This window comes from Micropterus salmoides, unplaced genomic scaffold (assembly GCF_014851395.1).
Source record: "Micropterus salmoides isolate LMB-PRFRI ecotype aquatic unplaced genomic scaffold, ASM1485139v1 Ms_hic_scaffold_5, whole genome shotgun sequence".
NCBI classification, from domain to species: Eukaryota; Metazoa; Chordata; class Actinopteri; order Centrarchiformes; family Centrarchidae; genus Micropterus; species Micropterus salmoides.
The window spans coordinates 23,218,687-23,233,456 of NW_024044237.1; the positions used below are offsets into that span (position 1 = coordinate 23,218,687).

At 39.4% G+C, this 14,770-nt stretch overlaps 2 protein-coding genes and 1 long non-coding RNA gene across 4 annotated transcripts; 1 reads left to right on the forward strand and 2 right to left on the reverse strand.

Annotated features, from left to right (window-relative positions):
* Window positions 1–2,930: 2,930 nt before the first annotated feature.
* Window positions 2,931–5,448, reverse strand: tmem35 (transmembrane protein 35). The gene is made up of 2 exons (XM_038698890.1): window positions 5,271–5,448; window positions 2,931–4,373 (listed from the first exon to the last, which is right to left on the reverse strand). Exons 1-2 carry the CDS (start codon window positions 5,388–5,390, stop codon window positions 4,008–4,010), a joined length of 486 nt encoding a protein of 161 aa, XP_038554818.1. The 5' UTR covers window positions 5,391–5,448; the 3' UTR covers window positions 2,931–4,007.
* Window positions 5,449–5,935: 487 nt separating this feature from the next.
* Window positions 5,936–12,626, reverse strand: arl13a (ADP-ribosylation factor-like 13A). Of its 2 annotated transcripts, none has more exons than XR_005441881.1 (10): window positions 12,221–12,626; window positions 9,932–10,048; window positions 9,404–9,474; window positions 9,053–9,305; window positions 8,795–8,900; window positions 8,461–8,666; window positions 8,235–8,340; window positions 7,530–7,742; window positions 7,264–7,380; window positions 5,936–7,152 (listed from the first exon to the last, which is right to left on the reverse strand). XR_005441881.1 is itself a non-coding variant. In XM_038698889.1 (10 exons), the coding sequence occupies exons 1-10, from the start codon at window positions 12,238–12,240 to the stop codon at window positions 7,097–7,099; spliced, it is 1,326 nt and encodes a 441-aa protein (XP_038554817.1). In that variant the 5' UTR covers window positions 12,241–12,618; the 3' UTR covers window positions 5,936–7,096. The 2 variants fall into 2 exon arrangements, 1 of the variants encoding a protein (XP_038554817.1); XM_038698889.1 differs by having other exon boundaries at window positions 7,469–7,742; window positions 12,221–12,618.
* LOC119888350 lies at window positions 8,247–9,923 on the forward strand. Its single transcript, XR_005441882.1, has 3 exons — window positions 8,247–8,345; window positions 8,503–8,686; window positions 9,091–9,923. It is a non-coding gene; the product is annotated as an uncharacterized LOC119888350 (long non-coding RNA).
* Window positions 12,627–14,770: the final 2,144 nt, after the last annotated feature.

Sequence of the window (14,770 nt, forward strand, 5' to 3'; positions counted from 1 at the left end):
CAGTCATGATAGGCAACCTGAAGATTATATATTGTTGTCTTTTTAAAGAGGTGGTGTTGTGCTTTTTGGCTTTTTCCCTCTCCTTTATTGAGTTATATATCTTTTTTGTGCATGTAACAGGTTTGCAAAATGAAAAAGCCCAAAGTCCAGCCCAAAGGGAGTTCCCATCTCCCACAGAAAGCTCTGCTCTGAACTGCCTGAAAACAGCTCATTTGTAGTCCAGCCATTCACTTCCTTCACTGTGACGTCACAATGAAAACGCGTCATAAAGCTTGCCCAGCGGCTAGGGGGTTCAGGCATGCCCTCAAACCAAGCTGGTCTGAGCGGAGGCCCTTTGGCTCCACTTGCCTTTGTTTGGTTTTCCATTGTAGAAATGTTGTACCTGTACCTGCTTCCAGGTACTTTTTCTTGTATCACCTCACCTCCGTCGAGGTTCCAAGCGAGCTGAGGGACACTAAAATGTAATGTGAAATGTGAAAACATGACAGACTGCTGATTGGTCAGAGAGAATATTCACTATTCACTGCATCATCAGTGCGTGGGCCAGACAGAGGCCAGCAACAGAAAGTTTTATATTTTACAGTTTTCGTATGGAATTTCATCACTAAATCCACTTCTGAGAAGTTTTGAGGTGAAAAATCTGCTGTGTAGATTTTGAATATTGACAGATTTACGAGAAGGCGGGAAAAAAAATGTGCTTGAATATTTTCGGAGTTGAGGAGCTCCGCAAGTGGCTGCGGGGGAAGCCTGTGCCAACCCGCTCACGGAGCCCTCTGCTCCCGCCGTCACACAGACCGCTGCAGCAACAACGGCAGAGGAAAACACAGCTGGAAGGTTTTCATACCGCTTATCTGTCTTTACATTCTGAGTAATGTTGAAACGTTTTAACTTAAAAAAGAGAAAGCTGTGTGGGTCGCTGATGTGTGTGTCGCATTGAACATCACGTCGCGGCAGTTGTGTGTGGCGTCGCTATGACGACAAGCTGCTTACTATCTCTGGGTACTATCTGCAATGGAAAACAGAGCAGGGCCGAGTAGAGTCGAGTCTGTCGATTTGCGCTATGGTAGCATTTTTCGGCAAGGCAGCATAGATCGTCAGAACACCGGCAACAGTTCAACGTTTAGTCCTAAAAGACGATGCAACTGCGACTCTGTTTGGGCCTGGAAATTCACAATCACAAACTGTAAGTATGCTTTACTGGTTGTGAATTATATTTAAAATAAACACGGCAATGTGACAGACTGTTCAAGTGCGCAGTTGTTGTAAACGTTGGCTAACACAGCTAAAGTTATAGCTATAATGCTAATGTTACACCCGGTGTGAAAGCTACTGAGCACACGTTCAAATTTTTCGGCCAATTTTAATGTAAAATTGAGTTGAAAAATGGTGATTTTTGTAGTGGTTTATGGTAAGATGTGGAACAATGATGTTGTGGACTTGTGAGTAACTTATACCATCTGCTAGTTACGGTCGCAGTCTGAAGCTGCTTTGCTTTGGATCACACCAGAGCCCTTTAGGATCACACTACCTTGTTTCTTACGACCTGCCCTTCTCTGCTTCTGATTGGCTATTAGTCCTTGCCTGGGAACTGCGCAATGTAAAATACATCACTCTGTAGCTCAAGAGGGTGATGTACAACACATAAGGGTGAAAAGAGGAGCTGCAGCGATGTGCAGTATGAGAAAAATATGTTGTTTTTTGAAAATTAAACCATGTAAACCTGTTCTGATACAACCCCATAATAAGATTTTGAACCTGAAAATGAGCATAATACCACCTCTTTAAACTTGGCCCACAATGGGGTAGTATAGAGAGGAGTGCAATATCCTTTAAAGAGCCTTATCTTAACATGGTCTGAACACATGTAAAAAAATTTCTTGCCAACATGTTAGCTTGATCTGACCTGCATACTCTGGTTGGCATCCCAGTATGCCAGGATTCTTATCACGCTGTCAGGCACGCACCTTAATTTCAATTTCAGAAACAACTTCTAGTGATTGATTCGGTCAAAAGCCTTAGAGGCATCTATAAAGCCAATTAGAACAGAGGAGTTTTGTCTCCTATACATTTCAGCTACTTCTTTCAAGGTACATAAATCAGTACCATGCTTAGCCTTAAAGCCAAGCTGGTTGTCTGTGGTGTCAGTATACTCACTTAGACAATCAAGTAAAATTCTTTCTAAAACTTTGGATAACACACTGGCTAGTGCGATCGGCCAATAATTATCCGCACTTCCTACCTTGCCAGCTTCGTCTTTAATGACAGGCACAAGAGAGTAACGGCTAACATCGAGTCTGGTAATATTCCATGGGTCATAAAACCATTAAAACAAATGGCAAGAAGGGCTGCAACCTTTGGACTTACATACTTAAGGTGCTCTGCTGTGATTTGATCTGAGCCACTTGCTGTATTATCAGATAACTGAGAAATTATTTGATGGACCTCCAAAGGTCACCAAAAAGTGTGTTTACAAAATAAAACAATTTAATCAATCTTTTCCTGTAACATAATTTCTTCCTCATGCTAAATCTGATAAACTTACAATATCTATTAATTGTTGGTGTTAAAATAAAGAGCCTAAACTCAAGTTAAGCAGAAACTGACCAGTAAACCAGTAACAAATCCTTTACAGGACATGGTGATAAGCACTACATGTCTAATTAAGTATGGCTAGGTTGTCTAGATTTGTCTAGAGAATGTGAGTATTAAAATGATATGCACCCAGAAATGTCAGGGCCTTTTTAAACACATATCTGGGCACACAAACTTTGTATTTAGTGTATGTGCTGATATGAAGGAATTAATTTGACTGGGACTGGCTGTAGTTATATAACCAGTTTGCAAAACAGATATCCCCAGCAGCACCCATTGTTGCAAACATCATAAACTTCACTGAATGAAATGCAAGAGTGCTAATAAAACAAGCAATATTTAGTCAGTCTCACCTCCATTTCTTTATTTTAAGGATATAATTTACAGAAATTTTGTGAATCTCAAAACTAACAGCATTTTCAACTGCGATTTCATCCCCATAACAAAACTGTAATAAGAGTGCATTTCACATCTTGAGTGAGGAAAAAAATAACCAAACAGATGTGCAGAATCTTTAAGAGACAGTGACAAGTTTAAGATTTCAACTGTGAATTACAAAAGGTAAAATTCCATTTTTTAACAGGCAAAAAGACTTTTTTGATTTGGTTATGTTCTCTGTACAAGCTAGCGGCAGACACCTGAGGCAGCAACTGCTGTCCTTTCCAGCAAAACAACATCACTGTGATAACTGAACTGAAAGGAGACAGAGGATATTCAGCTTATTTTACTTTGAAGAAAAGGATTTCATGCGTACTTTTGCAATAATCTGAGAGGAAAGATGAAGAAGGATTTATCTATCTTTCTAAAATAGGCTTCTGGTAACACTGCACCAACATAAGATGTGGATATGTAATAGTAGTTGATGTATAATTAGTAAAAAATTCTTTCAAAAGTGCTCATTTTGGTTTATGATCTATAATAATAACCAAATGAAACACACTTGAACTACTGAAATTCATTCCCAGTCTCTCCTACCTACAGTATAAAAACAAATTAGAAAAACAAGCTACAAAGATTCTTTCATGAAAAACAGCATTCTCAAACCAACTTCTAACATAAATTAAATTCATACCCGATTAAAAACACAAACACATTTAATACAGTGTAGGACTGAAATAAATAGAGAAAATGGAGGGACTATTGTGACAATGAGTTGAGCTCGTCAAAGATTCCACAGGTATGATTGTCCATGGTTATGTAGAGGATGTATGGACCACCGGGAGTTCTCAGTTTCACATTAAGAGTGCAGAGGAGTAGGTGAGAGTAATCAGTCAGCCAGCTGGATGGGACATGAGATGGGTGTGAGGGGTATTATTACTGGGAGTGACTGTTTCCTTTCAAATTTGAATCACTACAATCCATAGAGGTGCACCAGGTTCCCTTTCTTGTAGCTTGGACCAAAGTAGAAGAGGATCTTAAGACTGCTTGACCTTGTTCTTTTCCTGGTCGTTGATGTGCTGTTCCTCTCTGCTGTCCTCTCTTTCCGGCCGGTCATCACTCTGGCGGGCAATAAGCAGTCGGCAGGTGAGCAGAATACCAAAGACTAGAGCGTGGGCGTAACGTTTCAGGGGGTCTCCAACTAGCTGGTGGAAGAACAGGACAGCCAGCATGACCAGCAGCAGCAAGAAGTTGGCCACATCCTTCGGCCTGCCCGGCACGAGGGTGAGCACCACACCGCAGCCCACCTCCAGAGAGCCAATGATCTTACGAAGCAGGACAGAGCTGATCCCAATCTTTTTCAGGCCAGGCAATGCCTTGGCATAGCTCTTGTATGCTCTTTTCTGAAATGAAAAAGTAGTCTAACATTTAACTGGTCATACAAACTCCCATGGGGTGTCTTTTAGTGAGGTCATTTAAGGTCATTGTTCTTGTTTAACATTTAATTTTCATTCCATTCCTTTAAATTGCACAATTACTCTCTTGCCTATTGCTGCCTGGCAAAATATAACCCATACATCTGTAAAGTAATGATAAGAAAGTATCCCCTGGGCATATTAATTTGGATTTACCCAGGAAGCCTGAGCACATGCCAGATATAATCTTCATTTCAACATCAGCACCGACAGGTGCATCTTAGCGAATTTGCTGGAATGCGCCGCCATTGCGCTTTAGCGGTTAAGTTCCTCTTCATATGAAACGAAAAGCTTAGCAGCCACAGAATAAGCTTTAAAGAGCGAGTTATAGCTTACACATCTTGATTATCCGGTATATATGTTGGCATGTTTAAGATTATAGCATGTAAGTTATTAGGAAAGTAAGGTGCAGTCAGTCATTCATTATCCATCGCTGTTTCGGCGGCTAACGTTAGCTAATGGCAGACACATATTGGATTGTTTTATCTATCTATGCTGACTCATGGATAATAACTATGGTAATACCGGCATATTTTTGAGGTTTATCTTAAAACATATAACTTAGGCCTAGCCTAACGTTATGTGCTAACTGTTGGTACAGGCAATACAGCAGGTCTTAACATTTTATATAACGTTACAAGAATCTCCTCTTGGGAAATGAATGCTTCACAGAGGCAGATTAGAATATCGAAAGCATTCATTTTATGTATCTGTGACTATTTAGGCCAGCATCTCCTGAGAGCCTTTCGCGTCTGCCACCAACACAGAACAATGGCCTCCTTTACTCTCACAGCTGCGGACAGTTTAACATTACGGTTTACTCACCATTTCACTGTATGCATCCTTGCTTAGTCTCGGGGTGAGCTTGATGGTCCCCATGAACACGAAAAATAAACCCAAAGCAAAAGAAAGGGCCACAATAGTTATTGTCCTTGGTGAGGCCATGTTTCGCCACTGTGCATGCAGCAGGCGCTTCCCACTGAACTGAATGGGAGGCGGACGGTTACCCGGTGAAGATGCATCAGGGGGATGGGCTTCTGGATGAAACACAAAAATGGAGACGCGCTGCTCCCCTCTCTGCATCAAGGAGCAGCGGACAGCTGTAGCCCGACAGGAGCTCATCCGCAACTCACACACAGCAATACTCTTTCATTACATTATATATATTGATAACACGGACTTGATAGTACTAGTAGGCCGTTATAACTACAATAAATCGTCTCTAAACTCTCAAGGGGGAACAGCAAGGCTGAGGGCCAATAATTCCAAGGGCCCAGAAGCTGGAGGCTAACATTGTAGTACTTGGGAATATGCACCACTAAAGCACAATAGTAATCCATTTGATTTATTTGCTTTCATGCAGAGAGTTCAATTAGCAGATAGATACCTTTAGGTCAAGGCAACTCCCTGCCCTGGGACAAGAGATGTGCTGCTTGCCCCTAACAACAATCTAAAAATTTCCTATGATACAAAAGGATACTTCACAAAAATCATGTCAAAATATAAGTTTATATAGGAATAATTAAACATCATTGTATTTTCTGGATACTATAAGACACGAAATATCTTACATGATGAAAAAAAAATTTCACCAGTGAGTAATAGAGACACTTTAAGCTGCAACAGAACCATATGCCATAATGATTTTGCAAGGAAAAGTCATCGTGGTCACTCAAAAAACCACAGAAGTTTTGCTTATCTTTTTTTTGCCATTGCTAAAGTCAAGAATACAGTCATTATTGATCAAACTGAACAACTGTCCAAAGCTGTAGCACTAACAGTGAAATCTGTTGTGCCAACTGATAAATACAGGGTTTCTCCAGATGTAGGACATGAATTGTGAATTGTGGAAAATGGTCAAGGTGACTGGAAGGCTGCCATGGAGGAATATTGTGGGATCAGTACATTTTGGGGCTGAGATCTGTCAGCATCATTGTGAAATGACAAACAAAAGGTGGAAAACAACAGAACTCAGCTTATTTGATTATACATCCAGATAAACAATCTTGGTCTTTGTTCATAGCCTGTGTTAGATTTTTAAATCTCACTAACTCGTACTTTGCTGCGGATGCTGCTGTAATGTAAACAGATATGCCATGCAAGTAGTGACAAAATGTTTATTATACAGTTTCATAGGTGTGTTCATCACTTCAATAATGTCCCATACTCTGCCCAGTACATTGTTCATTGCTGGGGAAATGTTAAAATAATCATAAAAAACTATGCAGTTCAAACATCATGTTTTCCCTTACAAACAATATTGCATAGACAAACAAACTTTTTGAAAAAAAATATTTTGGCCAGTTACATAATTTTATCTTCAACATTTTAAAATGTATATATTGTTATTTATATATTTGACTTTAATGTTTTTTATTTTATTTTAAATTACTATTTCAATAATGACATGATTATGCAGACCTGCCCTTCACTACACACTGGAATTTGCAGTTTCACTTACGAATGTTCAGTGACCTGGCCTAAAGTGATAGTCTATAGAGTTATAAAGATGTAGCAGTCAGGAATTGAGTCTTTCCCCTGTTGATTGTGTTGAAGGAAAAGGGTATGAGAGTTTGTGAAGTGTGACTGTGTACTACTGCTGCGGACCATATCCGCCCACTGAGGTCGCAGGACACAACCGGGATTCACTCTCACTGTCCCTGATCCTGACGTTCCTTCAGAGCCAGTATTGCTTTTCGGTAAAGATCTATCGGGAGACAGGGTCATCTTTTAAAAATCAAAGTTGTGATTTCATCATTTCAGAGTCCAAAGTGTTATTGTGTTTGATCTGGAGATGGAAGGAGTGGATGTGGCTCACCAAAGGTTGAAGACAAGTCCACAGACTGAGAGTAATCTCCAGGCATCTCCTCTGTGTTGATCTTGTTCTTCCTTTTTACTTTGACCACTTTTTTCTTTCTCCTCTTTTCCCCTTTAGCTAGATAGAAGATAAAATAAATATTAGATTTCCAATCTTAAACAGCTAATAACTATAAAAGTTAGGCCATTATTATACAGATTTTAACCTTTGAGCTCCTTCTTATCATTGTCAGGTGATTCTGGCATGTCCAGATTCTCTTTTTTCACCTCTCTTTGGCGTTTTGGTTGGCCTTTTTTGGGGGGAATCAGGGCACTGCTGGCCTTCTCTCTGTGAACAGCGTTTTCTTGCTCTCCTTCATGACTGTCACCCTCCTCTTCATCCTCCTGTTCATTTCCTTCCTCGTGATCTTTTTCACCTTTCTTGACCTTAACCAACTTCTTCTTCTTTTTTGACTTCAGCTTCTTTTTCAGAGTGGTTTCCTGTCAATACATTTCACCATTTTATGTTTAATTTGTAACATTTATTTTATATCGCATCATAATAGAGGACGTCATAATTATGACTGAAAAATAAAAAACGAATACAAAAATCGGGTAACAAAGGACACAAGCATAACTATTGCCGTAACTCTTGGAAAAAGGGTGAGATACAGACCTAGGTGTAGAGCTGCAACGATTAATCAATTAGTCGATTGTTAATCGTTTTGAGTCATTTTTTAAAACAAAAAATGCCAAAATGATCTTGTTCCAGCTTCTCAAATGTGAATATTTCCTGGTTTTCTGAGCTCTCTATGGCTTTATACTGTTGGTAGGACACCATTGATGGTCTCAATAAAAACTGAACATCATCATCTTTACAAAGGTAGAATTTATGTCTGAGCTGTTGTATTGGATTGCATTATATTTTACTAGTGTACCTAATAAACTGGCCACTGAGTAGTTTTAAAAAACGAGGCAAGATATTTTTCTGACCTTTTGCAGCATGTTTCGAATGGGTTGCAGCTTTCCCTCGCTCTTGGGCTTCTCCTTGTCTTTTGGCCGATGAACCTGGCGAAGATCTGACTTACTGGATCGCATTCTGAGGTGAGAAAACATTTTACATAAGAGGTCAGTGTGTGTCTCAAATAAAGTGATAAATAATGCTTGGGTTCATGGTGATCTTTACAATATTTGGGATAAAGAAAACTTTGAATGTTACCGTTCCCCCTTGTTTTTTTTGCGAACTTTCTCCGTTTTCCAGGTCTTTTCCTTCTCTCTTGGTTCCAGAGGCCTCTTGCTGTCCTGGGCTATACGAGTACACAGCTCTGGGTAATCCAGACAAACAGCACGCAGCAACCAGCGAAGGCCTCGTAGAGTCTTTCTGTCCGACCAACGTCGCAGGTCCATTAAGGCTGAACAAGGCTCCTGAGAGGGAAAGAAAAAAGGTCTGTTTCTGTCCCCCTGGCTTGTCTGTCATCCATAATATCTTTCAATACCTACAAGACATTTATGTTTGTTCAGTTTGCATTAGTGAATTTTAAAGCAACACTTACAATATGGCACAGAGAGCGACTCTGGTTGACCAGCTTCTCTAGTGACAGAATCTCAATCAGCTCATTTCCCAGCAAAGCGTTCATTTTGTCCTGTTTATTAGCCAACCTAAACAGAAAAGGTTTGAGCACAGAGGCCTCAGTTACCCAATGCCTAGGTATTTCAGTATTTCCTCTCATCAGCCATCGGAGGGCTCTGTTTACACTGCATGTGATATTAGATCACACTTTTAGTGTATGTATACAGTTGAATATAATTACACTAATATGGGTTTTCCTGCCACTCTGGGTTGCTTCAGCAGATCAGCAAGAACCCCCTTGACCTCCTTTATCCTCTGCCTGTCACTGGAGTCCACCACAAAGATTATCCCATGGGCCTCTCTATAGAGCTCCCTCCAGGTTCCTCTCGACTCTGCTGATCCTCCCACATCCAACAAGGTGACCAAGTAGTTCTCTACTCGGAGCTCATTTCGGATGCAGCCCTGGGTGGGTCCTGCTTCCCCACCATGGGGGACTGAAAATACATGAAGTGAAACACAGCTGGGTCATTTGTGTGTTTCTTTTTTAAGCACTTCAAGAGATAAAACCGTTTTAAAGTCACTGTTGAATTACCTCTTAACATGCCTCTGATGCAAGATGTTTTTCCTGCTTTGTCAAGACCAACCACCAGAATGGTCATTTTCCTGCAAAGAAATATGCAGTTTTCACTTGAATGAGCAGCATATTGCTTTAGATGACAGCTCAATGTTTTAGCAACCGGAAAGCAGGAAGCATCAATGAAAAGTACATGACATGCAAATTCATGTTATACAAAACTACCAAAAGAAAGAGGAAGATGCAATTTTGATTTGTCTAACTTTCTCTGTACAAATGCTTGCTCACTTTTGTTTGTATTAAGTCACGTTCAGACCAGTTCCTATGAGCAGAGAAATGTCTGCACCTAACCACACTAGGATTTATTTTATTTCAAATATAGTGAATGTAGGAGGTTTCATTGTGGTTGCTGTTGCCCAGCTTTGCGATTAGGCTTGTTATTTTTTGGAAATAAGTTTTGCCAAAATCAGCCCATGAATCACCGATCACATTTTTTCAGACTCATTATACTTTTCACTCATTTTTCACGCAATGCATTATTTTTACCTGATTGGCTCCTGTATTTTGGAGACCCAGGTGCAGCAGTTGCTCATCAGGTTGAACATGTTTACGTGAGGTGAGAAAGGTGAGCAAAGGGGCCACCATCTTCTCTGGAACTGGTACCTAAAAACAGATGGTCAACCATTGCATGACTCTGACGCACACATACAAAAATGGGGCCGGTCGTTTGAGACACTGCCACTGTCATTGCCAGGTCCAGCACAAAGGTATCTAAAATTAGCTGTAATCTAGAGTTCTTTAGCTCGCTTTAATTTCAAGTCTTATTTTCTCGGATCAGTAACATTTTCTTGTATTTTTTCAGTAACTAGTATCGTCTTGTGTGGAACAGGTGATGTGTGAGCCCAGTAAAATCTTTCTGCAATGTCTAGGGAACTATGAGTGGTCCTCTCAAGTCTTGCAATACACAAGCAGCAGCTGTATCTGAGGTCGTGCCAAAAAAACCCAAAACACTGCTAGATCTTTTAGTCCCTTGTCCAGTGCATCTGTTGAGGCACCTTAATCTGCTAAGCCAGTTTAGGTGGCCTGCTTTTACAGTGTTGTTAACAAGCTGACCCATATTTGTTTTGGCTCTCAAATAATTGACAGTGTCACCATCAGCAGTTAACAGTGTTTTTAAAATACAAAGACATCACCTGTCCACATTGCTGAATGCACAAGTTACAGGCTGTGTGGTAGTTTGAATGTAAAAGATGTATGTGTCTGCTCAATGTGGAGATTTAAAAAAAGAACATTAAAGGTGGGGTAAGCGATTCTAATCCAATACACATCTTTTGTCAAATTCAGCAAATATCCTCTCACAGTCTAATGTGTTTTCGCTGACAAAAATATCCAGTGTTTGTACATATCCCTGGTTCTGTAAATAGAAAGCAAACAAAGTGGCCTGGACCGAGCTACATAACACTATTCCAGCCATGATTTGTGTGTCAGGTAACGTTAAATTACTTGCCCACAGACATTATGGCGTTGTGCTTGCTCCGGAAAACCCTCTCATCACCTCTGCATGTTAGCTACACAGCAGCAGCTGTAGCAACAGTTTGCTAACCCACAACATAGCCAACGTTAGTTACATTAATGTGTTGTCGTTCGCTCTGTATCGTGGTATTTGTCATGATAATGGTTTTCTCTAGAATCGCATACCTCAACTTTAATTAGATTAAAAAAATAACTAGTGAAATACAAAATCAAATTTTTAATTTTATCATTTAAAGCATTTTGTTTAATGTGACAAATTCTTGAGTGATACTGGTTACTGAGATGTTTTTGGTTCTGAGCCATACTTTGTAAATATATATATATATTAACCAGAACAAAGAAATATGACCACATTACTCCTACTTTAGCTTCATTACACTGGCTCCCAGTATGTTTTAGAATTGACTTTAAAATTCTATTGATCACTTTTAAAGCTCTTCATGGCCTCTCGCCTTGTTATATTTCTGACCTTTTAGTCCCATACACACCAGCACGTACCTTGAGATCCTCGGGCAGAGGTCTGTTGTCTGTTCCAGAGTCTCGACTGAAAACTAGAGTGTTTGCTGTCAGGGCCCCCGAGGCTCTGGAACAGCCTGTCCGAGGAAATCAGGTCGGCTGAGTCAGTGAAAGTCCCTTCTTAAAACATACTTTAATAGGAGAGCCTTTCCCGATCTTATTTGACTTTATTTTATCCCTTTTATTTTATTGTATTTTACTAATTTTATATTAATCTGTATTTTAGTCTTTTCAATGTTTTCATGCTCTTATCTTGTTTTTTTGTATTATTCTTTACACTTGTTAAAGCACTTTGTAACTTGTTTTTGAAAAGTGCTCTACAAATAAGGATTATTATTATTATTATTATCATTATTATATGTTAATATAAGTGTTTATTTTAGTGATATCAGAAAGCTGACACAAAATGAGAAACTAAAGAAATATAGATATTGAGTAAATAGAAATGAGTAAATGTAAATGTAGATATTAGAAAGAATACCAAGTATAATTATAAAAAGTACAACAAAAATCTCAATAAGCATTAATAATAGTCATGAAAAACATGTTGATGTAAACAGTAAACCAACCGCAGACCTACAGTAATTACTTTTATCTCTATATCTTTATTAATATTTCTGCAACCACATCTAAAAACACTATGCATAGCAATGCACCAGTTTAAATTCACAGAGACAATGAGTAAACAGCACACTGCTAAAATGCAGTGACTGAATGGATAAAAACAAAGCATTTCCAAACTCTAGTACCTGATACCACTGAATGACCAATTTAAAGAGTACTTACAGAAGTATGTCTATGTCCATGCATTTGTTTGGGTGCTCGTCTCTACTAACATCTTGTGTCCGCCACCTACAAAACTAATCAGGCTCACACTAAGCCTTTGGTCACCCCATGTGGGAGGTACAACTTGGGAAATCAGTATTTCTACCAATCCCAGAGTCCCTTGAGCCAATCGCTAATCCCATTGGATGGCGTGATTCTTCTTTAACCACCAAACGAAGGTGCATATATCCTACCAGGAGAACTAAAAGTGTCTCATGGTGTGATCTGTGACGTGCTGTGACCTCTTCTTCCTGTTACAATAAACCTTATTTTTCTTGTGAGGTACATTTTGATTGGATTTGATGTGGTGTGGGGATAATTTCACAAATGATGCTAATATGGATTGTAGCTATTACTAACATGTTACAGTGTTTATGATAATATTTATTGTTGGATGTGTACTGTACTATTCTGTGCATATTAATTATATGTTTTCTTAAGATATGTCATATTATTGTATTCGTATGGTGCTTTTTTAATATCTGGCCAGGCACAACAGATGAAAATGAGTCTTTTTTGGCTTAATCTGGCTCATTTACAGTTTTCTTCCCCTGTTGATCAATGACCACTATTCATGTCAAATACACACACACAAAAAAAATACAATTCAGCATAGATAATATAAAGGGAAACAACAAAATTATATTTCAGGTGTCAACACATTTATTTATTTAGCTCACTGCATACAGAGGATCAACATATTACATAATTGTATTACCATAATACAATAATTAAGCCAGTCCAACACATCTTGTGATGCAGCATAAGCCACTAGATGGCCTCATATTCACAGGATCTATTTTCACTGCCAGACGCTGCTGTGCGTCATGTAGTCTCTGTAAATAATATAATGGCTCTATGTTCTAGTTCTTGACAAGCTAAAATTAATTTAATCTGAAGCTTCCTCTCAGTCTGCTCACAGCTGAACATATTTTTACATCTATACACACCAATCCACAACACTGATTAATTAATATCTTCATGTTTATATAAAATAAAAACCCTAAAGGCAGTGGACTAAGGAGCAGAGCTTCTGCAGCTATAATGAAATTATACTATACAGCTTTCAGACACCTGGAGCAATGGTTTGTGTGCAGACCTGATCTCATTATGTCATTAAACCAATGTCCAATCAGGCTCTGCCCTCCTCTGCTGAGTAGACTCATCCCAGACTCTGACCACTGCCCTGTATCAGCTGACACTGAGACACGCGCGTGCGCGCACACACACACACACACAGTGCAAAAACAGCAGCAGCTGAGGACCACACCCCCATCTTTTCCTGTTCTCCACATTGCAAACGTGATTCATACCCCCAACTGCTGATTTTGCAATCTGGGTTAACATACAGAAGGAACAGTCCAACATTTTCAGAAATCCGATTTCTTGCCAAGAGTTAGATGAAAAGATCAAAATCATTGTTAAGCCTTTGTGATAAATATGAAGCAACAGTCAGGACACGGTTAGCCTAGCCTAGCATAAAGACTGGAAAACAGAGGGAAGCAGCTAGCCTAGCTCTGTCCAAAGGTAACAGGAATCTGCCTACCGGCACTCAAAATTCACTAATTAACATGCTATACATGATTTTACAAATCCTTATATCCCAGGCCACCAGTGGTGATTCCAGGAAGTGACTGGGACTGTGACATGTTTTGTTCAGACTGAACAAATGAGATATAACATGTTAATTAGTGAGATTTAGAGATGCTGTTAGGTGGATTTATACTAAGCTAAGCTAACCGGCTGCTGGTTGTATCTTCATATTCATCATACAAACATGAGCGTGGTATCGATCTTCTCATCTAATTGAGCAACAGCATATTTCCTGAAATGTCAAACTATCCCTTAGTTCAAAAAAAGGCAGAATGAATTGTTTATTTCTGTCGCTGAAACAGACAAGCAGTGTACCCTGACCTGCTTGGCTGGTAACACTATGTACTGGGCATGTCTGTTGCTCTGTAATGAGGTTTCCGTCTTCCACTTCCCCATGTCTCCACAGAACACAGAGCCTCTGCAGTCTGAAGTCACTGACCCACACCACTGTTTCACCAAACACATGCATTAGTAATGACATGGCTTCATACTTTGTGTCAACCTCTTTCACAATATCACTGACTGAGATTAGATCTGTTCAGACAGGAAGTGGCAGACACCTTTGGGTTGAGCTGTGTTGAAACTATTCCACAATTCACAGTGAAATATACACAGTACAACTTGTTTTGTTGTTTTGTAGTTGAAGGAGAAATGACAGCCAAGTCACATCTAACATACTGAAAGTACTTTTAGAAATGGATTTTTCTTTTTCAGTAAAAATAAGACAGGACTTATTAAAGGTGACAAGTTTGTGTTGACGTCAACCAAAGAAACACAGAGAATAATTTTGTAATGTGTTAGGTATGCCACTGCAAATTGTGTTCTTCTTATGCACCTTTCAAATATATAATCCCTGTTTGCATAAGTACTTGATCAAACATCAAACAACTGACTCCGTTCACCTGCATCACAAAATGT